This window comes from Oncorhynchus masou, chromosome 24 (genome assembly GCF_036934945.1).
Source record: "Oncorhynchus masou masou isolate Uvic2021 chromosome 24, UVic_Omas_1.1, whole genome shotgun sequence".
Lineage (NCBI taxonomy): Eukaryota > Metazoa > Chordata > Actinopteri > Salmoniformes > Salmonidae > Oncorhynchus > Oncorhynchus masou.
This window is the reverse complement of record NC_088235.1, coordinates 38,492,072-38,517,037: the sequence shown is the minus strand read 5'-3', so window position 1 is coordinate 38,517,037 and position 24,966 is coordinate 38,492,072. Positions and strand designations below refer to the sequence as shown.

General features: G+C 40.7%; 1 protein-coding gene across 2 annotated transcripts; it reads left to right on the top strand.

Annotated features, from left to right (window-relative positions):
* The first annotated feature begins 230 nt into the window (after positions 1–230).
* LOC135512147 (3-hydroxy-3-methylglutaryl-CoA lyase, cytoplasmic-like) lies at positions 231–24,369 on the top strand. 2 transcript variants are annotated; one of them, XM_064933857.1, is made up of 9 exons: positions 231–584; positions 1,560–1,637; positions 7,252–7,359; positions 7,897–7,992; positions 8,192–8,340; positions 9,573–9,636; positions 9,839–9,949; positions 22,671–22,796; positions 23,067–24,369. In XM_064933857.1, the coding sequence occupies exons 1-9, from the start codon at positions 489–491 to the stop codon at positions 23,199–23,201; spliced, it is 963 nt and encodes a 320-aa protein (XP_064789929.1). In that variant the 5' UTR covers positions 231–488; the 3' UTR covers positions 23,202–24,369. The 2 variants fall into 2 exon arrangements, with proteins under 2 accessions (XP_064789929.1, XP_064789928.1); XM_064933856.1 differs by having other exon boundaries at positions 233–584; positions 9,839–10,027.
* Positions 24,370–24,966: the final 597 nt, after the last annotated feature.

Below are 24,966 nucleotides of genomic sequence, written 5' to 3'. Positions count from 1 at the left end.
CTGACTGCTCAGCTCACACACAGTCGGTTGTAACAATGTCAGGCTAGTCCAGACAAAACACTTGCTCACACTTCAGTCCCCAGTGAACTACCTAGCCACTGACCCTCCCATCCCATCCATGTGCCACTCTGTCTCACCCCCTCTTTTAGTATCTCTCCCTCTCTCTCGTTGACTCTCTCTCTCTCCTCTCGCTCCTCTCTCTCAGTCTCCATCCATTCCCTGCTAGGGATGCGGCTGCCATAGCAACTGCTGAGTCACTCCCGGCTCTCTGCTTTCAGCTGCCGTCCTCTAATGTGATTGTTTTAGTGAGGGTGGCACCCAGGCCCTCAGTCTTCCACCCACGCCTGCATGCGTGAGCATATTGATCAGAGTACTCCAACACGTATATTTGTTGCAGTTGATTCAGTCGAACGTAAAGATCCATCACTGCGGGTGTCGGAGCTAGATGACCCTGAGGGAGCTCTAGAGGTCGAACGGGAGCCTTTCAGATGGGTAACTTTCCCACCACGGTGAAGCACTGCCTGAGCTACGAGGATCTAATCCAGGATTATCCATGGCTAGCACGCTGGCTGCAGGAGGAGAAGGTGGGGGTTGTTGTCTTGCTTTTGCTGCTCTGCGCACATGACTCACTCATGACATAAAGGGAGGGTGCAGGGCGGGGACATGTGAAAGGACAGAGGGGGGAAATCAGCCAGGGACGTAGAAACAGGTACTATATTTAGTGACATCACATTGTGCAAATGCTCTATTTCTGAATAAATTCCATTGTCGTGATAAGAGCATATAAAATAATTAGTGTGCCTATTAAGTAATAACCAATCTGTTTAGTATTGTGCCACTGTTGACTTGAGGCCTAAAAGCAGGATCCTGTTCCTCCCGCATTGTCTGTTTGAAGTATTTTTATTGTCAGATAGAGAGAGTGCATCAAGTGAGAACCCTTTTACTTCCGCTCGTCCGCACATATGTTCCCTCTACTCTGGTTAGATGAGTTACTAGTCAGGTATAACATCCCAAACTCTGTAATATTGTTGTTGGTAGAATGGTTTTGTTGTCAACTGTCAAATGGACCAGATACATTTAGATACTCAAAACTGACACACATTTGACAGTTTAAAGAAAACATTTCATGCATTATTAAAGCACCAGCAGTGACCTGGAGCTCAATTGTTCTGGCGTAAGGGATTAAGGTTGTAACACACATTATGGGAGAAGAGAAACAGAGTTGAAGGTACAAATAATCATGTGTTAGTGCTACAGCCAGAAGAGACTGCCAGAAGAGGACTGGCTGTACCTCAGAGCTTGGTTCCTCTCTAGGTTGTTTCCTAGGTTCCTGCCTTCTAGGTAGTTTTTCCTAGCCACCGTGCTTCTGCATCTGCATTGCTTGCTCTTTGGGGTGTAGGGCTGTGTATCTGTAAAGCACTGTGTGACATCTGCTGATGTACAAAGGACTTCATCAAATACATTTGATTGATTGATTGATTAGTGTTTGTGACAACAGATCTAAAAATGATATGTTCAACATCTAACATTACTCTTTATTTTCATTTTTCCGTTTTTAGCGAGCTTTAACACATGAATACCCAGAGTATGTTAAAATTGTTGAAGTCGGGCCAAGAGACGGACTTCAAAATGAAAAGGTAAATCTTTTAGTCACAGTCACCCATCTGACAATACACAGAACCCCCACCACCCATTAACACCCAAATAAGTAATGTTCATTTAGGGGAGACTGGGGTTGGTTGTCTCACCATGGCCGTTTTTTTATTATTCGCTGTCTGATCCAGGTACTATATATATATATATACAGTTGGAGTCGGAAGTATACAGACACTTGGGTTGGAGTCATTAAAACTAGTTTTTCAACCACTCCACAAATTTCTTGTTAACAAACTATAGTTTTGACAAGTCAGTTAGGACATCTACTTTGTGCATGACACAAGTCATTTTTTCAACAATTGTTTACAGACTGATTATTTCACATATAATTCACTGTATCACAATTCCAGTGGGTCAGAAGTTTACATACACTAAGTTGACTGTGCGTTTAAACAGCCTGGAAAATTCCAGAAAATTATGTCATGGCTTTAGAAGCTTCTGATAGGCTAATTGACATCATTTGAGTCAATTGGAGGTGTACCTGTGGATGTATTTCAAGGCCTACCTTCAAACTCAGTGCCTCTTTGCTTGACATCATGGGAAACTCAAAAGAAATCAGCCAAGACCTCAGAAAATAAATTGTAGACCTTCACAAGGCTGGTTCATCCTTGGGAGCAATTTCCAAACGTCTTAAAGTCTTAAAGTACCACGTTCATCTGTACAAACAATAGTACTCAAGTATAAACACCATGGGACCATGGCAGCCGCCATACCGCTCAGGATGTAGATGCGTTCTGTCTCCTAGAGATGAACATACTTTGGTGTGAAAAGTGAAAATCAATCCCAGAAAAACAGCAAAGGACCTTGTGAAGCTGCTGGAGGAAACAGGTACAAAAGTATCTATATCCACAGTAAAACAAGTCCTATCGACATAACCTGAAAGGCAGCTCAGCAAGGAAGAAACCACTGCTCCAAAACCACCATAGAAAAGCCAGACTACGGTTTGCATCTGCACATGAGGACAAAGATCGTACTTTTTGTAGATATGTCCTCTGGTCTGATGAAACAAAAATAGAACTGTTTGACCATAATGAACATTGTTATATTTGGAGGAAAAAAGGGAGACTTGCAAGCAGAAGAACACCATCCCAACCATGAAGCATGGGGGTGGCAGCATCATGTCGTGGGGGTGCTTTGCTGCAGGAGGGACTGGTGTACTTCACAAAATAGATGGCTACATGAGGGAGGAAATTTATGTGGATATATGGAAGCAACATCTCAAAACATCAGTCAGGAAGTTAAAGCTTGGTCGCAAATGGATCTTCCAAATGGATAATGACCCCAAGCATACTTCCAAAGTTGTGGCAAAATGGCTTAAGGACAACAAAGTCAAGGTATTGGAGTGACCATCACAAAGCCCTGACCTCAATCCTATAGAAAATTTGCGGGCAGAAGCGAAAAAGTGTGTGCGAGCAAGGAGGCCTACAAATCTGACTCAGTTACACCAGCTCTGTCAGGAGGAATGGTCCAAAATTCACTCAACTTATTGTGGGAAGCTTGTGGAAGGCTACCCGAAATGTTTGACCCAAGTTAAACAATTTAAAGGCAATGCTACCAAATACTAATTGAGTGTATGTAAACTTCTGACCCACTGGGAATGTGATGAAAAAATAAAAATTGAAATAAATAATTCTCTCTGCTATTTTTCTGACATTTCACATTCTTAAAATAAAGTGGTGATCCTAACTGACCTAGGTCAGAGACTTTTTACTTGGATTAAATGTCAGGAATTGTGGACAACTGAGTTTAAATATATTTGGCTAAGGTGTATGTAAACTTCCGAATTCAAATATATATATATATATATATATATACAGTTGAAGTCGGAAGTTTACATACACCTTAGCCAGATACATTTAAACTATATATATATATTGGCTATATATATACAGTGCCTTGCGAAGGTATTCGGCCCCTTGAACTTTGCGACCTTTTGCCACATTTCAGGCTTCAAACATAAAGATATAAAACTGTATTTTTTTGTGCAGAATCAACAACAAGTGGGACACAATCATGAAGTGGAACGACATTTATTGGATATTTCAAACTTTTTTAACAAATCAAAAACGGAAAAATTGGGCGTGCTGCGATTACAGCTGTAAGTCGCTTGGGGTATGTCTCTATCAGTTTTGCACATCGAGAGACTGAAATTTTTTCCCATTCCTCCTTGCAAAACAGCTCGAGCTCAGTGAGGTTGGATGGAGAGCATTTGTAAACAGCAGTTTTCAGTTCTTTCCACAGATTCTCGATTGGATTCAGGTCTGGACTTTGACTTGGCCATTCTAACACCTGGATATGTTTAGTTTTGAACCATTCCATTGTAGATTTTGCTTTATGTTTTGGATCATTGTCTTGTTGGAAGACAAATCTCCGTCCCTGTCTCAGGTCTTTTGCAGACTCCATCAGGTTTTCTACCAGAATGGTCCTGTATTTGGCTCCATCCATCTTCCCATCAATTTTAACCATCTTCCCTGTCCCTGCTGAAGAAAAACAGGCCCAAACAATGATGCTGCCACCACCATGTTTGACAGTGGGGATGGTGTGTTCAGGGTGATGAGCTGTGTTGCTTTTACGCCAAACATAACGTTTTGCATTGTTGCCAAAAAGTTCAATTTTGGTTTCATCTGACCAGAGCACCTTCTTCCACATGTTTGGTGTGTCTCCCAGGTGGCTTGTGGCAAACTTTAAACAACACTTTTTATGGATATCTTTAAGAAATGGCTTTCTTCTTGCCACTCTTCCATAAAGGCCAGATTTGTGCAATATACAACTGATTGTTGTCCTATGGACAGAGTCTCCCACCTCAGCTGTAGATCTCTGCAGTTCATCCAGAGTGATCATGGGCCTCTTGGCTGCATCTCTGATCAGTCTTCTCCTTGTATGAGCTGAAAGTTTAGAGGGACGGCCAAGTCTTGGTAGATTTGCAGTGGTCTGATACTCCTTCCATTTCAATATTATCGCTTGCACAGTGCTCCTTGGGATGTTTAAAGCTTGGGAAATCTTTTTGTATCCAAATCCGGCTTTAAGCTTCTTCACAACAGTATCTCGGACCTGCCTGGTGTGTTCCTTGTTCTTCATGATGCTCTCTGCGCTTTTAACGGACCTCTGAGACTATCACAGTGCCGGTGCATTTATTCGGAGACTTGATTACACACAGGTGGATTGTATTTATCATCATTAGTCATTTAGGTCAACATTGGATCATTCAAGATCCTCACTCAAGATCCTCACTGAACTTCTGGAGAGAGTTTGCTGCACTGAAAGTAAAGGGGCTGAATAATTTTGCACACCCAAATTTTCAGTTTTTGATTTGTTAAAAAAGTTTGAAATATCCAATAAATGTCGTTCCACTTCATGATTTTGTCCCACTTGTTGTTGATTCTTCACAAAAAATACAGTTTTATATATTTATGTTTGAAGCCTGAAATGTGGCAAAAGGTCGCAAAGTTCAAGTGGGCCGAATACTTTCGCAAGGCACTGTATATATTGTGCACAATAAAAAAATGTATTCCATGAAGTAAAGCAATTATGAGTCAACATCTAATTATTGCTCCAGCGTTGATCAAAGGGCAGATTTCTTATACTCTTGATCACACTGAGATCTAATCGTGTCTGCCTCTTTCCAAACGAGTGGAATCATAAACAGTGGTTTGTTCGTTATGTTTGCCTGCGTCCCCTGGATTTGCCTCGCAAATTTGCCTTTTTAGCAGCACATTCAGCACTCTCTCAAGCGTCTAACTAAGCCCTCTCGCTGCACAGGTCGAGGGTGACCTGAAATAAACTACCCCATTTCTCAGTCAGCTCAATAGGCAACTAGTCTAGAGATGCTGCTGACAGTGTGTTTGCGGGATGTCGGACGAAAGGCAAATTTAAAGCCGTGACTCCTGACGTGTCTATAGACATCCCTACAGACTCTCAGAAAGTGCCCAACTGGTAAATAGTCACTTATAGATATATCAGTCAGGTGGCTATCTGCCAGCAGATACTTCTATTGCAGTAACATTGAAGGTCTCTGGTTAGTATTACTTATCTAGCTAGAAGAATGAAATAAGAAGCTAACGTTAAACGGACCTCAGCAGGAGCAAAAAATACACTACTAAGTTCTAATAATAACATTGCTTTAAAGAGAGTAGGCTCCTGAGACAGACAGTGATGTGACGCTCAGTGGTGAGGCTGAGAGAGTCCCCCCCCTTCTGGACCTCACTAAAACAAAAATCCTAGTTATGGCCCTGTGTCTCAGGGGATGGTTGTCACCTGGAATATGGGGTTGGTTGTCACTATCAACATTACCACTGCCAGTATACAATAAATTCCAAGCTTTTTTTGTGCTTGTGCTATAAAGAGCTCCCTTCATTGCCTCTCTTTCAAACACATATTTTTTCTGTTACAAAACCACACACACACACATGCGCGCGCGCACACACACACACACACACACACACACACGTGCGCGTGCATGCACACACACACACACACACACACACACACACACACACACACACACACACACACACACACACACACACACACACACACACACACACACACACACACACACACACACACACACACACACACACACACACACACGCATGCATAAAAGCTGAACATGCATACACAAATTTACTCAAAATGTCATGTTATTCTTAAGGCGTAAATGCTCAATTTTGTTAGGAATATCGTTCAATCAAAGAAAGGCTATTTCTAAGACTCTGTTTATTGCTTTATTTCCTGTTGCAAAAGGAATAAGCTGCTAGCAAACATTGTGACGACCAACCCTATAGTGTGCCATCCAACCCCGCAATGGGTCTGCTTGTCAGAAATTGACAGAGTGTGTTTGATGGCAAATAACTCCAAGTTGGTATAAGATATGAGGATAAAAATGATCCCATTTCAACCCAAGACCTTGGTCATTCTAATATTGAAAAGACTATTGTAAGATATATTGGTCCTGAGAAATACATATGAGAGTAAAACGTGTGAAAACAACCCCGGTCTCCCCTACAAATGATTTATGTTCACTACACACTACACCATTACAAACTCAATATGGCATCTGAAAGTTGAAAGCTTACTTCCTCTGTGGCAAGCCCACATTTAGTTTTGTATTATGTAACAATCCTTTTGATTGATTCCGGGTTGATTTGATGATCCCCTTAAACATATGGATTATTTTTCTATGATTACCCAAGGCATGTGTTTCACATTTTCTTCTCAAAAAAGTGATTGATCAAATGAACACCAACTGCCCTTGAAATCTATGGGAAACATGACAAAATTTTACCAGATGGCTCATATGTTGAATGTTTAGTATGAGTATAGTATGTCACAAATTTATCATTCCCATATTCAAGTCTGCTGTGGCTGTACAGATTGACATGAGGACGAAGTGAAACTCTGGGGGTAGTACACGCTGTAATTGTAGGAAATATGTTTGGAATAAGTACAAGTAGCAGGTGAGTGCTGTAAATTACTCTGATTGCAAAGACATTGCAGCTGAATTGCCCAGATGTCCACTCCACGTATACCTCCAATCTTGAGAGGGGATCAGAATCAGATCCTGAAAGAGCTGGTCTCCATGTCATTGTTTTCCAGGAAATGGTTCCAACAGGAGTCAAAATCCAGCTGATAGACATGCTCTCAGAAACAGGCCTGCCTGTGATCGAGGCCACCAGTTTTGTGTCTTCAAAGTGGGTACCGCAGGTAATAACTCTTCTTTGTGTGCTCAGAAAGTGTGCTGAGTGATTTTATTAGGCTCTTATTGTTCTCCCCAGGACTACGGAGGGGAAACCTGCTTCTCCATCATCACAGTTATTCCCTAGACCCGCAGATATTTGGGGGGGAAATCCTTCTTATTTATTTTTTATTTTAACTCTATTTAACCAGGCAGGTTAGTTGAGAACAAGTTCTCATTTACAACGGTGACCTAGCCAAGATAAAGCAAATCAGTGTGACACTGAGATATAGGCCTATTCCAAGCAGCTTTATTTTGTTCGCATATGTAAAATATAAGACATCTCACCTCATTAAATAAACTACAGATTACTGTGTTAGTATTGAGTATTGAGACATATGATGTGGAACAGCTAGCTCTATTTCTATATGAGCTTCTAGTAAATATAAGTTTTACATACGAGTCTCACTTGCCAGTTGCAGGGTGCTTCACCAGCAGCTATGGGAAGAGACTATACTTTGTTGATATGTTTTGTAAACATGCTTATGCTTTTATCTGTTGTCCAGATGGCGGACCACACTGAAGTACTTCAAGCCATCCACAGATCTTCTCATGTTCGTTATCCAGTTCTGACACCCAACATGCATGGCTTTCAGGATGCTGTAAGCATTTCATTATTCATGAACAGATATCTCCACAGGCTCCCCCGATATGACTACCGTTAATATATATAGTGCTACATCAAAGCTGAGTACACTTTATGCCTGAGATTAATGGAAACGTTTTACAATGGTTGTGTGTTGCATAATATTATATCTAAAGAATTGATATCCGTTGCAACTTCCTTCTGTCCTGTTGAAGGTTGCAGCTGGTGCTACTGAAGTGGCCGTGTTTGGGTCTGCATCTGAGACCTTCAGTAGGAAAAACATCAACTGCTCTATAGATGAGAGCATTCTGAGGTTCGAGGAAGTCATTTGCACTGCCAAACAACGACAGATTCCAGTCCGTGGGTTTGTATCATTCCTCACTTGATTCTTCACCAGAGTAAAACGATTTGACTTTAACATTCATTCCATAGGCTCTATAGCTGATGTCAACCATGAACAATGCAAAATGCCATTTCTTTACTCAAATTACAATCAAGTTATCAGTGCAAGAGTTGATGTTGATGATAAACAAAACAGTTAGTTAAACATGTGTGTTCAATTCGCAGGTGTGTTGTGAAATAGTGTATGTTTACATTAACAATTTGAGACATTGAAAACACTACAGTGAAATGTTTCAGAGGCCTATTGTTACTCTCTCTATTAGCAAAGGAACACAGCGTTAAATGACTCCAGAAATAATAGGTTAATAAGCGAAGTTCCAGATGTGCACTGCATCGCTCTATGTGTTACTACAACTACAAGTCCAGATGTACAGTACAGAACCGCTGACATGAAGCATGTTTAAATTCAGTGGTACAGTAGCACCCCTTTCACCCAAACAACTGCACATTGACATGGCAACGCATCAGTTTGACACAGGCGTTCTGGCAAATGTGATTTAATGCCGGCTGTTGGAGATGGTTAGGGCAGCACTCCCTTCCCTGGAGTCCAGCTACAACTTGCTGGAAATTCCGGTTACAAACTGAAGTATCGTCTAACGACCGAGAGCCCAAGAGAAACATTTTCTACTTTTCACATGTTGTCCACTATTTCAAGCGGTGAACATTTCCTACACATATGGAATAGACATATAGTTTGACTTCATCCCCCTGCATCATTTCTCATTACTACTGTCAACAACATAAGGAACATATAACAAGATATTCAACACCAATTCGATATAAAATGTGAAGTCTATATTGCTCTGGCAGTTAGCGGCTAGTGAATCGAGACAAAAAGAGCTGTTCATTTTATGCTCTATCATAATTCTAATGACAGACAGAATACATTATATGAGTTTTTGACAAGAGAGAGATTACATTTTAGTACAATTCACTTTGTGACATTTGCCAAAGTTTACATGTTTATGACCCATGTATTAATATATGCCATGTGTGTTTATGACCCATGTATTAATATATGCCATGTGTGTTTATAACCCATGTATTAATATATGCCATGTGTGTTTATGACCCATGTATTAATATATGCGATGCGTGTTTATGACCCATGTATTAATATATGCCATGTGTGTTTATGACCCATGTATTAATATATGCCATGTGTGTTTACGACCCATGTATGTTTTCTTTTAGATATGTTTCCTGTGCACTAGGATGTCCATATGAGGGACCCATTGAATCCACTAAAGTTGCAGAGGTAAGACACAATTTCTGCATTGCCTACTTTATATGTGTACATGTAATCTAAACAATGTCAAATCCCCATAAGGACCGATTTCCTTTTCTAGACAAAGAGAAAACATTCAGATGTCTGTAATGCTGTAGCTATGAGCTCCTGTCTGTTTCTCCTGTATGTCCAAGGGACTTGTTTTGTTAAGTTGCTCTATTCTTGGCTATAGGTGGTGAAGAGGTTGTATGAACTGGGCTGCTACGAGGTGTCTCTGGGGGATACTATCGGCGTGGGCACCCCAGGCTCCATGGCCAAGATGTTAAACAGCGTCAAGAAGGAGGTACCCAGCAGCGCTCTGGCCGTTCACTGCCATGACACTTACGGCCAGGCCCTGGCCAACATCCTAACCGCACTGCAGGTAACCACTGACAGTAAGGTGCAATATGGTTTGTCAATCATGTTATTTTTTAGAGACCCTGATAAAGTGGGGTTTTACTTAAATCTAGCAACATTTTTGAGAAAGGCTGCATGGTAAGTAACAATGTGGTAGTGTGACATTATCAAGTCGGTCATAGATGGTATCCAATTTTGTGTGCCAAACTTATGTGCTCAGTTTTATGTGAGAATTGAGGAAGCATTGTTTGCATGATGGAAAATATATTCATAAATAACAAAAACAAAGGTATCTATTACAATATGACATATGAAAATAGGAGAGACAAATCACTCAATTTGGAATTGGGAACATGATATGGGAGTCCCCAACAAAGGAAAATAATACAAAAACTGCCCACCCCAAAAAAATCCCAGAATCATAATGAACATAAGATAGGTCCACTGGCTCTCTTATTACCAGCATCTACATTAAAGAGAATAAAAGAGTCTTTCACGGATCATTAATAAAGCTTCATCCTTTCCTTAGACCACAAAATCTAATTAAGTTGTACAAAAGCTTCCTGTAATAGCCCTCTTTCTATGGTGTTTTTCACCACCTCTCTGGAGTGAACCTATAACTTGAGATTCAGTCGGGACATAAACTAGCGGTAATGTAGACATGGCTGTATCAGTTCTCTCGGGCACCCATTGTGCTCTGTCTCCCAGTTTGTCATCCTCGGCAGTGGAGGGATGCTCTTTGGGGGCTGGGTGGGTCAGCAGATGTGAGGGGGTTCACACAAAGGCTTACCTATTCGGTGTCTGTTTCACATGACAGTGCCCTGGCCTTGACAAAGGTACTGAGTGCGAGGGGGAGACGGGCCAGCCCTGAGGGGCTCCCAACTCATCTGTCGCTTGGTTGTTGAACTATCTGACAATGCTGCACTTAAAGGGCACAGGGAAAATGATCCTTTCATTGGCCTGCTAAGAAACACATGGCAAATGGAGAATGCGAAAGAAACCCGTCCTCAGCAGCAACTATGTAACTGAGCCAGGGAGGTTGCAGTGACTGTCGCTGGAGTCATTGAGAAACGGTCAAGTGTATAAGACATTTCAAAAAGAGAAAAATCTAAATGTCAAGAAAAAGGAATTATCCACTTAAAGGGGAAATCTTTGATTGCTACATCCATTTGGGGAATTTTAAATGAATGATATATAGCTATTCATTCTTGAAGAATATAATTTATAAATGCATAATGAGCTTAGTTCAATTAACTTACCTCATCAGAACACAAAATATAAGCGTGTTTTACTAATTTATTTGCAAAGAAAGTCATTGTGAACACACACTCTATAGCCTCAAAAGATGGTTAAAACTATAATTTTGATTTCATGGATGGTCAGTTCTTGCTTCCATAACTCCGTCTATGAATTTGAACATTTCGCCAGCCCCGTCCCTCAGCTATTTACAAAATCAGTGGCTTTGTTATTGTTTAAACCGCAGATTTCTCCTTTTAAAACATCTATGACCATTTTCAATGCTGTGTTGCAATCCCTCTTACCCTAAGTAACCCAAAGTCTGCATAACTTTTAGCACTGGTTCATGGCTTTACTTATGAATTTATCTACTTCCATGTTCAAAGAATTGTGCATGTTCACCAAACAGCATTCTGGTTTGTATTTAAAAATAGTGTTACAACAGATCCTTACGTTGGGCACTTTCTTTTGACAAGGGGTGAGAAGAACCAGAGGGTGGGTGAAATTCCTTTCTGTGGATCACATTGAAATTGATTTATCACAGCTGCCCCGTGACCACTGAAAATAATAACAGGCATGGATATTTAGACAGCCATTTGTCCTCCTCCCATCTCAACAACCTCAGTGGAAATGAAAGATTTTATCATAGACTTTTCATTACTGAGTGCCAGTTGTCCACACCACCAACTGGGAGAGAAATGAATTCCACCATCCCCTGTCAGAACCGTGTTACCTCTGAATTGTTCATGATAAAGACATTCCATGCTCTTTGTACCTTTTTGGGGGGAAGTTCTGGGGGGCTTTGTTACGAACCCACCTTTGGTGGGTCACACAATGAGAAAGTATGTACTTTATTTTTCAGACTTTGCTGGGAAATAGATTTGATCCGGCCCAACGTTTCCATGTAAACTGCAGCTGACTGCTGGGCTATTGATAGAACTCAGTGTAGCCAGACGCTCTTGGCTGAGAATTCAGACCTGTTCTTACGGATGTAGGATCTTGCTGAGAATTTTCCTGCACCACAGGAAATGCGGATGAGCTTTGTGATTTACATAAATTCACTGAAAACCCACACTAACACATGGTTATATTAACAGTATTTCACTTTTCATGTAGACTACTTTTGGCCACCTAATAGCCTAACCACCGATCAAGCAACATTATGGACTAAACATTCTGTTTCTGCAGGATTACTTTTGCTGTGACAATATAGATCAAATTAAGATCCTACATCTGTACTCATGGTTAGCTCCTCTACACTAAGCAAAACAAGTCCGAGCCAAAGCTCATTGACAGGGTTTTAATCTTGTGACTCTCTCTAAATATTTAGTGGAAAGTATGGATGCTATTCTGATAATGGGTGTAAGTGGATCAGTAAGGGACACTATTCCATCTTGTCCAATACATCTAAATACTCTAGATGAGTGTTTTACAAATGGTGACTTGAGAGACCCACTAATGGGTTGTAGCTAATTCCTGCTGGGTAGTGATTTTTGCCAGGGTCCTGGATAGAGATGTTTATGTTCACTTGTGGTTTACAAGAAACCTCCCAAATGGTCCCAGAACCAAAGTGTTTTGGAACCACTAGTGACAGAGACAAAATTGAAATTAGAATGATAATGTTTCATAACCGTGGTCATGACAAATCAAACAGGCACGTTGTCCAATAAAACCTATGGTTTTGAGTTAACCCATACAATCCAGAGGACATTACATTTGAGCTGTGTAGGTCTAATGTTGAGCGTCATGAAAGTGAAGTGAGATGGGTGTAAAGACCTGTCAGTGGTAAACAACTCAGCCAATTTTCAACAAAGTGACTAAACATTTAGACAGGTCCATTCATGTGGTTTCATGGTTGATTACGAAAGCCTTACTCATAGGTCAAGGAGCAAAGACCCCTGGAATAATGAGTGTTAACATTAGGTGAATGTTAATGGCTCTTCAAGCAAAAATTTGGAACAGTCTTGGCGATGTTCATAAGCATGTTTAGTGATATAGCTAGCTAGCCAACAGTACGTCATATGACAATACTTTAACCTTTCCCTAAAAATGGCTTGTGATCTGGCAACATTGCCAACATGACAGACTACAAGGAACTCCCATTTAATTGCCTGCTGAGGATATTAGCTTATTAGAATAGGCTTGTGGTGCAGGAGTCAGTGTATGTGCCAGGTGACCACAATGAGGAAAGCCAGTAACTTGGTGGAAAATATTCCTCTCCGTGTGCGCTTAGCTTCAAGGGCTGGATTCAATCCGTATCACAGAAGTATCAAGGAAGATTCACTTAATAGCTCAATTTTGATTTAATGGCAATGTTCCAGCGTTCCCGGAGAATGCATTTACGCTAAATGCTGACTGCTGACTGCATTCATGCTAAACGCTGCATACAGTATGTCTGCTCAATCGGAATTTATCTTTACATTTTAATGCGGATCTTCCATGATACTTCCGCGATACGGATTGAATCCAGGCCCAAGAAAACGTTCCCCTTTGCATGGTCTCTTTAGAGCACGAACACACGAATAAATGGGGCCTTATTAAAGAGTAACCTTATGTTAACATGAAGTACTTGCTGCATCCCAAGGTGGAAAATGTGTATTTTAATATTCTAAAAACCACGCATATTAAAGTAAACTCTACAAACAACAAGGATAGATTGGCACAGGAAGTGGTTTAGCCCATGAGGGCAAAACTTTGTATTAATTTAGTTTGAATTACTCCTTCAGCTTACTGTACAAACCTTGGTAGTCAAATGCTTTGAGTGGTTTATAATGTAAGAGGTGCATTCTTTAAGAGCGTGGTCTCTACTTGGCCAATGACCTCCATAGTCAAACAAGACAATAGATGGTTTTCATGCTTTAAGTTCTTCTGAGTAATCCATTTATGTTTTTGTCTACCTCCCTATTAGCCACAAATATCAAGGAAGAGGTTGTGGCTTTACAGTGGCAGGATTTATTTATTGCTGGAAAGGGCTGCCCCAGGTTAGAAATGTGTCAGCCTTGCAAGCTACCATTGAATACAATCTCCTTCAGTTCCACAGTTTATGTAGAGAAATGTCAAGGCTGAGTTGGCGAAACCTTGCTGCCTCAAACCCTTCAATGAACATACCCATTCTGCCCCAACTGACGCACGGCCACACTTAAAACAAACAATACTGGGTAAGAGTGTGGCCATCTCTCAAGTTGTTCACTTACAGTGTATAAGCCGCCTTCCATAATCCCATATCATGTGATGTGAACAGCCAGAGCACACCATAAAGTTTATTTTGTCAGGAATGCATTGTTTTTATACCTCCACGGCTCACTGAATGTGGCTCTTTAACAGCCAGTTCACATCTGGTTTCTGAGCTGTGAGAGGCTAATTGAATGCTGGCAATTTGGACCTTCTGACCACCAGTCCCTGTGCGTATTTCGTCCCATGTAGCAGCAGGAATCAGACGTACTGTCGAAAGTGATTGCTGTGCTCTTGGTGTGCCCTGGTCCACCGGAGACCATCTGGCACTCTCGCAGTTAGCGGCAGAATGCGAGAGGTTTGGCACGGTAAATTACAACTTTGTGTTTACACAACAAAAAAGTCTGCCCAATACAATATCCTGCCCTGGAGTTAACTAAGGTCTGGAAATCTCTTGCGCAGTGCACACCGGAGTGGATCACTTTAGCCAACACAAACAGCAATTACAGGCGGCTGAGACAGCCCCTGGATAAAATAGACCCTTTTCTCTGAGAAAAGGCACCAATTATGACCGTTAGTCAGAGAACAAACGGTGCTTCCATTATTTTTTGTTTGTTTGTGTCTGTCCCTCAAGGACAGAAGTCCTTCATGGTTTCAGTCTGATGTGTCCCCGTGCCACAGCGGGGTCAGTGGGAGGATAAGCGAGTTAATTTTGTCTCATCATGGGATCTTCTGACATCTGGTTCTGCCAAGGAAGCAGGAAAACGTCTTTAATATTCTCCTGACGGTTGCTGTTATGTGGAAAACCTTGCGGATATCTTAATCTGCGATGCTTCTGAAAAATAGATGCTTGGCTTCATAATTTGTCCCGATGAAGACGCAAGGATCCGAGGCTGTTGTAAATAACCTGATAGCTTTGAGGCCCGAGGTCCTCAGAGGCATATCATATAGTCGTTTTCCCCCATCCTGAAAGTAACAAGTGAAGCTGTGTAGGCAGGCCTACAACGTTTTTATCACGTGGCTGTTGATAACTGTATAAAACTCAGGTTCTCTATTGGAGCATATAAATCATGTTTAAAAGCCAACCTAAAAACAACAGCATATCCTGTGATATGAGAATAAACATCTGGTAAAACTTCTCTATGGTTCATAATGTCTTAATGAAACGTAAAGGTATTCGACAAGAATAATTAAACTTATCTACCAGACTGAAGAAGTTTTTATGACATCAACATTTTGGATGAAGCAAGCTCACAATCTTTTTCTGAATGACAAGGTTAACATTTAATGGAAGACGAATTAGCAAAGTGGGTTGAAGGCAAATCCCACTGGGCACACCACGTCATTTAAATGTGGAAATTGGGGTAATATTTGGTTGAGCCATTGGTCAGCCAGAAGTTGGTTGAATTCCCAATGTGTTTTCACTATGCCTTCAACCATCTAAAAGCAAAGCCAAATTCCAATGAAAAACAATGTTTGATATTTGGTTTAGTTGTCATTTAAATGTGTTATCACTGTGCATTCAACTATTTAAAACCACAACAAAGTTCAAATGGGAATACAATGTTAGATATTTTGTATTTACAGTATACAACAATGTAATGTGTTATTACTGTGCTTCATCTAATAGCACAATCAAATACATGACCTGGATTGCAGTTGAGATTATATTAAAAGTAGCCTACATATAGTGCCAATGGTCAATGCTGTTCGAGATTCTGCACAAAATTTTATAGCAATTGTAAAGATCTCCACAGACCTGCGACCTTTGCATGCTATCTTGAACATACACTATGATGACGTAAGACATTTATAGTTACAGTAGGCTAACTTCAAAATGTGGCCATAGATGTTACTCACTTTAAGGTTGAATAAGTACGGTTGGCATCATAACCAAATATCAACATTTCTAATGCTTGGATAGTTTCATCTGGGTCACTGGCTTAATCCTATTCTATAACTTGTATTTTTGGTTTAGCTCGAGAGGTGAATCCAACATGCTTTGTTAACATGTTGACAACTCAATAGACTATTTACTGTATTGCAAAAGTTATATTGAATTGTGTTTAGTTGTCAACGCAACCAAGTATCAACATTTGAAGGAGGTATTTATTTTGTGCCACTGACAGGTCTGGCTTTAATTCCAGTTTGTCTACATAATAAGAATTGAAATGTTAAATTTCCCTTTAAGAGTGTGCTCCTAATGTCAGCTCGTTACCTGTATAAAAGACACCTGGGAGACAGAAATCTTTCTGATTGAGAGGGTGTCAAATACTTATTTCCAACATCAAAATGCAAATCAATTTATAACATTTTTGACATTTAACATGTCGCTTATTTTCCCATGTTTAATCATTCCCTCTGCTTAATCTTGATACTACCCATCCCGGGTCAGGGAGCGTACTCATCAACTGACACTAATGCGTTTTTCTGGATATTTTTTGTTGTTATTCTGTCTCTCACTGTTCAAATAAACCTACCATTAAAATTATAGACTGATCATTTCTTTGTCAGTGGGCAAACGTACAAAATCAGCAGGGGATCAAATACTTTTTTTCCTCAATGTAGTGTGTGTGTGTGCATCTATCAGTTACACATACTTGTCAGTACATACAAACAACAAGTAGGTCACATGGGGCAGTAATGTTTTTTATTTTTTTTTATTTATTTCACCTTTATTTAACCAGGTAGGCTAGTTGAGAACAAGTTCTCATTTACAACTGCGACCTGGCCAAGATAAAGCATAGCAGTGTGAACAGACAACACAGAGTTACACATGGAGTAAACAATTAACAAGTCAATAACACAGTAGAAAAAAAGGGGGAGTCTATATACAATGTGTGCAAAAGGCATGAGGAGGTAGGCGAATAATTACAATATTGCAGATTAACACTGGATTGATAAATGATCATGTACAGGTAGAGATATTGGTGTGCAAAAGAGCAGAAAAGTAAATAAATAAAAACTGTGGGGATGAGGTAGGTGAAAATGGGTGGGCTATTTACCAATAGATTATGTACAGCTGCAGCGATCGGTTAGTTGCTCAGATAGCTGATGTTTGAAGTTGGTGAGGAAGATAAAGGTCTCCAACTTCAGCGATTAGCTGGGGGGAAGGCTGCCATCTTCTCATAATGTTGCTGCTACCATCTCTTATGACCGAAAAGGGCTTCTGGACATCAACTGCGATTGCTCACCTCAAACTGTCAGACAGGAAGGATATAATCCAGACACCCGACCAAGCCCAGATTTCGCAGAAAGAAATCAAGGTGCCTTGTGAGGATCAGGCGATGAGTGGCTAATCTGCCCATGGCTTCCATCCTGCTAGCTAATGTTCAATCGCTGTAAAATAATTGGGACGAACTGAAAGCACGTTTATCCTACCAACGGGACATTAAAAACTGTAATATCTTACGTTTCACCGAGTAGTGGCTGAACTACGACATAAAGAACATACAGCTGTCGGGTTATACACTCTATCGACAGGACAGAACAGCAGCCCCGTAAGAGACAAGGTGGGGGCCTATGTATTTATGTAAGCAACAGCTGGTGCATGATATCTAAGGAAGTCTCAAGGTTTTGCTCGCCTGATGTAGAGTTCCTCATGATAAGCTATGGACCACACTATCTACCGAGAGAGTTTTCATCTGTATTTTTCGGAGCTGTCTACATACCACCACAGACCGATGCTGGCACTAAAACCGCACTCAAGAAGCTGTATACCGCCATAAGCAAACAGGAAAATGTTCATTTGAAGTCCCTGGCGCTCCTAGTGGCCGGGGACTTCAATTTACCTCATTTCTATCAGTGTGTTTAACGGGCAACCAGAGGGAAAAAATTCTAGACAACCTTTACTCTACACACAGAGACGCGTACAAAGCTCTCCCTCGCCCTCCATTTGGAAAATCTGACTATAATTCTATCCTCCTGATTCCTGCTTACAGGAAAAAATTAAAGCAGGAAGCATCAGTGACTCGGTCTATGAAAAAGTGGTCAGATGAAGCAGATGCTAAACTACAGGACTGTTCTGCTATCACAGACTGGAATATGTTCCGGGATTCTTCCGAATGCATTGAGGAGTATACCACATAAATACATACCCCGACCAGAAGCCATGGATTACAGGCAACATTCACACTGAGCTAAAGGGTAGAGCTGCCGCTTTCAAGGAGTGGAACTCTAACCCGGAAGCTTATAAGAAATCCTGCTATGCCCTCCGATGAACCATCAAACAGGAAAAGCGTTAATACAGGACTAAGACCGAATCGTACCGCACCGGCTCCGATGCTCATCTGATGTGGCAGGGCCTGCAAACTATTAAAGACTACAAAGGGAAGCACAGCCGAGAGCTGCCCAGTAACACAAGCCTACCAGACGAGCTAAATAACTTCTATGCTTGCTTCGAGGCAAGTAGTGCTGAAACATGCATGAGAGCATCAGCTGTTCCGGACGACAGTGTGATCACGCTCTCCGCATCCGATGTGAGTAGGATTACCAGGAAGTGCACTCCGAGCATGCGCTGACCAACTGGCAAGTGTCTTCCCTGACATTTTCAACCTCTCCCTGTTTGAGTCTGTAATACCAACATGTTTCAAGCAGGTCACCATAGTCCCTGTGCCCAAGAACACTAAGGTAACCTGTCTAAATGACTCCCGAATAGTAGAAATCACATCAACACCATTATCCCAGAAACCCTAGACCCACTCCAATTTGCATACTGCACCAACAGATCCACAGATGACGCAATCTCTATTGCACTCCACACTGCCCTTTCACACCCGGACAAAAGGAACACCTATTTGAGAATGCTATTAATTCACTACAGCTCAGGGTTCAACACCATAGTGCCCTCAAAGCTCATCACTAAGCTAAGGACTCTGGGATTAAACACCTCACTCTGCAACTGGATCCTGGACATCCTGATGGGGCGCCCCCAGGTGGTAAGGGTAGGTAACAACACATCCGCCACGCTGATCCTCAACATGGGAACCCCTCAGGGCTATGTGCTCAGTCCCCTCCTGTACTCCTTGTTCATTCATGACTGCACGGCCAGGCACGACTCCAACACCATAAGTTTGCTGATGACAGTGGTAGGCCTGATCACCGACAACGATGAGACAGTCTATAGGGAGGAGGTCAGAGACCTGACAGTGTTGTGCAAGGACAACAACCTCTCCCTCAACGTGATCAAGACAAAGGAGATGCTTGTAGACTACAGAAAAAGGAGGACTGAGCATGCCCCCATTCTCATCGACGGGGCTGTAGTGGAGCAGGTTGAGAGCTTCAAGTTCCTTGGCGTCCACATCACCAACAAACTAACATGGTCCAAGCACACCAAGACAATCATGTAGAGGGCACAACAAAACCTATTCCCCCTCGGGAGACTGAAAAGATTTGGCACTGGTCCTGAGATCCTCAAAAGATTCTACAGCTGCACCATCGAGAGCATCCTGACGGGTTGCATCACTGCCTGGTATGGCAACTGCTCAGCCTCTGACTGCAAGGCACTACAGAGAGTAGTGCGTACGGCCCAGTACATCACCGGGGCCAAGCTTCCTGCCATCCAGGACCTCTATACCAGGCGGTGTCAAAAATGTCAAAGACTCCAGCCACCCTAGTCATAGACTGTTCTCACTGTTACCGCAAGGCAAGCGGTACCGGAGTGCCAAGTCCAGGCCCAAGAGGCTCCTAAATAGCTTCTACCCCCAAGCCATAAGACTCCTGAACAACTAATCAAATGGCTACTCAGACTTTGCCCTCCCCTTCTATGCTGTTGCTACCCTCTGTAATTATCTATGCATAGTCACTTTAATAACTCTACCTACATGTACATATTACCTCAATTACCTTGACACCGGTACCCCCTGTATATAGCCCCGCTTTTGTTATTTACTACTGTTCTTTAATAATTTGTTATTCTTATCTCTTACTTTTTTTTGTATTTTCTTAAAACTGCATTGTTGGTTAAGGGCTTGAAAGTAAGCATTTCACTGTAAGGTCTACTACACCTGTTGTATTTGCCACATGTGACAAATACAATTTGATTTGATTTGAAATGGGGAATGGCGTTGTGCTATGAGGTGCTGCTTTATTTCTTTTTTTGAAACCAGGTTTGCTGTTCACTTGCACTATATAAGATGGATGGGAGTTCCATGCACTCATGGCTCTGTATAATACTGTATGTTTCCTTGAATTTGTTCTGAACCTGGAGACTGTGAAAAGACCCCTGGTGGCATGTCTGGTGGGGTAAGTGTGTGTGTCAGTGCTGTGTGTAAGTTGACTGTGCAAACAATTTTGAATTTCCATAACATTAATGTTTCTTATAAAAACAGGAAGTGACGCAGTCAGTCTTTCCTCAACTCTTAGCCAATAGAGACTGGCATGCATCGTATTAATATTAGCCCTCTGATTACAATGAAAAGCAAGCTGTGCTGGAGATGGAGATGTGAATCCAACATACTAATGATTAACTTGAAATTTAAATGTGAAATCAACCAAGGTTTGAAACCTTAGGCCTATATGTATTGTCTATTTGTAGTTGAACCCTGGGTTGAACTGAAACAATAGCTGTTGATTTCTTTTCAAATGCTATATAGGCCTAAATAGTATCATTGATTACATATGACTTATAAATTATTTTTACATTTCATTTGCACTGTTAAACCTGCCGTTTGGAATGACTTCGATAGCAACAGTGAATATATTTTGTTATTGAGATCTCTCAATAACCATTCTCACGATAGCACATTGGTAGTAGTCATTGACAAATATCAAAGCTAACTTGGGTTGTGTTAAATCTTTGGATGGGAGACCAAATTAATAGCTCCAGTAGGAAGTGCTGCCAAGCCTATTTTTTTCTGATAGTGGATGTAACTTTGGAGATCTGATGTTGTTTCAAAAGTACTAATTCAACATTTTATACAAGGGTTGTCTATGTTGAACATTGGTTACAATGATGACATAATGCTGTGGTTGAAATTTCACCCTCAAAACAATTTTCAAATCCAATGTATTTTCCATGTAGATTGCATGTCACAATGCATTGATAAATTATGCTGAATCAACATTGATTCAACTATTTTGTAGTCTTACATAACTTGGAAATGAATAACTGTCTCTCTCAGAAGCCTACTGTCTTCTTTGCTTATCTCTGAAGGGACAACATGTCGCTATGCCTTTTTGTACTCTTTATACGGATTCTTCTCCACAGGACCACATGAGGTGGATGTTTTGGGAATGTTTTACAACGATAAAGCTTTTTTTCCCCTGCAACACCGAAGTTCAACCATAAAACAGTAAGCCTATCCCTTGCTAAGCAAAATTTTCTGGCTGTTTGGTACTGTGGTCCAACAAAAGCGCAGACATGCAGGGGAACAACCCACAACGCATCATTAATTCTCATATGGAGGCCAGACACTTGGTAGCCAGGCTGTAAAAAGCATTTCCCCACAGAAAGTTGAACTCTCTATGACAATTACTTTTATTGTGGACATTGTGCATGAACAAAATTGAAGTCGGAGACGTTAAACAAAACAAGAAATACATTTTAGAAGTGATTATTTTTACATATGGGTGTGCTCTATTTATTCAGGACATGGAAAAGACTGAGACATTGTATTCAAGGACATCAGAGGGTGTCATTGAAATTGAGTTATAGCCTTGAATTTAAACAACCACTTTTTCAAAGCTTAGTAACACACACCTTTGGAATTACCCATTTAGAAACGTACCATAGGGAGAAGGCTAATTATCCAGTGAATGGATTGTAACAAGAGTAGTGTAGTTACAACTGACTAACACTTAATGTATATGAAGATCGCTGTGCCTAGTAACAAAAATGTATGTACACAAATGTATATTTTGTGAGGTGTGCAGACAAAAAGAGGTGGTGCAGAAAAACACAAGCTCCCAAGAGGATCAGAAAACATGAAAACACAACAATACAGAACTTTGTGCATTTACAAAGTCTGCTATTACCAAAAACATGCCGCAAATGATGTGTCACTGCTTTAGTATGGCAAAGAGGATGAGTAAGCTGAACTGTGGGGGGACACTAGGCTGTTGCGCCCGCTCATCTCAAAGAAACGAAGACCACATTTCTCCTAACTGCCCATAAAAAAAACACAACCCTGGCAGGGCACACTATATCAACACATTACAATACAGGGGAACAGGGGACATTGTTCTGCATGGGATTTTACCTTCTGCGTGCCCTGTGCGTGTGGTTGCTGAATGTCTCTCCTGTGTGTATGTGTCTACCTCAGATGGGGATTTGTACAGTGGACTCGTCTGTAGCAGGTTTGGGAGGGTGCCCATATGCCCAGGGGGCCTCTGGCAACGTGTCAACAGAAGATGTTCTCTATATGCTCCATGGGATGGGCATTAAAACCGTGAGTGTTGCTTCACATAACCTGAAAATAGCCTTGCAATCGGCTTTGCAATCCCTAGTGAACCTCCCCTCCCCCTTCATCTGAGAAAGCTTCATTCATAGGATAGATTTCTTGTTCAAATGTGTTGTACATAAAGTGGTTTCTGCATAACTTTCATGTGTTTGTGTAAGCCTGCTGTTTCCATTTCCACAACTGTTTCTTTTGCAATTGCTCCCCCTGCTGGCAGGGTGCCATTCTTTCTTCTTTGATACCTTGTTTCTTTCATTCCAGGGAGTGGATCTCTCCAAAGTAATCGAGGCAGGTGACTTCATCTGCAAAGCCTTAAACCGCAAGACCAACTCCAAGGTAGCCCAAGCAAGAGGCGATTACTCTGTGCATTGCCGCATGAAGAAGATAAATACTTGACACCTTGTCCTTTTGAACATTGTTGCATATAGATAGAAAATTATACAATACAAAGTGCACTTTTCTTCATTTTTTGGACAAAAATGTGTATCCATTTAGCAGAGGCACTTTATTAAAGTGTTAATGGACAAGGCCTACTTAAATTCAAGAAATAACTGTAAACATTTCAAACCAAATAACTTGTATCACTGTATAGTTTGTCTGATAGGAGGTAAAAGAGATGACTCCTCACTAAGTTGTGAAAGTTATTCATGATGTTTCTGTTTGGGGTCTCTTCCCATTCATTTCCAGCTCAATGTGGTTACAATTAGACAAGGGGACCTGAGAGGGTTAAGGGAGTCCTGCTGGGTTTAAAACCAGTGTGGGTTGATCATTATCTCCCTCAAAATGTATTTTCATTTCCTAAGTCGCTTGCTCTGTCAAGATGGAAGTATGTCTGCCTTCACATGTGAAATATGTATTTGTTTTCTCTCTCTTCATCCTTCTCACCAGTGCATGACCTCATTCCATAAGTTGGATGAGGTCATTCAGTAATTGTATTTTTTAGAGTTAAATGGACAGTAGTTGGCAGCTTTATGTTGAACTATTGTATTTGCAATAGTCAGAAGGGACAAAGGTATTTTAGCTGGTGAAGCATCTCATCCGCTACTTTTGGTAGAAGCAGGCCTGACAATATCTATAAGAACACTGAACAATATCAAATATTGGTAAATTAAATCCCGACATTAACTTTGTTGTATAACAAAGCATTTAACCTCCCTTCCACTTGACAGTCCTCCTTTTTAAACGCCTTACTCTTGCAGATAAGTTGAGCAAATGTCAATATCCATGAGTAAAGTATTTTATTAATTTGCTTTTTGATAGTAATGAATGTACTGTAGTATTATGTATTGTGTGAGTATTATGTATTGAGTGACAAAGTGCTATAATAATAAGTAATATATTGAATGATGTAGTGCCTTTATTCTATGGGTTCAAGAAGAGTGACATATATTATAAATTAAATGAAGAGTTAATAGTTAATAGCTAATAAATAGTTAGAAAAGTAATTTTGTTTTTGCAAACAAAGGTAACTTGGTGAATCCAACATGCTTATTACATAAAGATAATAAAGGTTGATTAAACAAAGTTGTTTACAGAGCAAGATTACTGTAGATTTCGGATCACACATGACCTTCTAAACTCTGTGTTTGCCTAAAGTGCTGGCTGCATATTGGCCCAATCAGTCCAACCTTTCACCAACATGAAAGTATTGTTATTGTAATTTTGCGACAATATTGTATTACTTTAATGATTATTTTTCTTGAGATAAGTAAAAAGAAAATACATTTGGTTCCCTGTACATATGTTCCTGTAGGGTATATCCTTGATCACAGGTTAAAACATTTAATCATCATTTAATACGCTTTACCAAAATGTTTTATGAAAGTTAGAATATAATGTTTTATCCCCATTGCTTAAAAGGAGCTTAAAGAGGCACATCATGCATTTTGTAGACATCTGGATGAAGGTGTTGTGGTTCAATGAAAAGCGGGACATGACAAAGCAATGCATCTTATCAGACATGAGACAGGGCAAAGACAAGACCTTAAACATAAACATCTGCTACATACCAACATCAACCCTCATATATCAACCTAATTATGCAATTCTCCAACACAGTCTGTATACATGTAGCCAGCTAGCATATTGCAAATAGAATTAACTAATGGTAATACATTACACGTATTGTATAATACCACAAATATCTTGTTGTCTTTGCCCC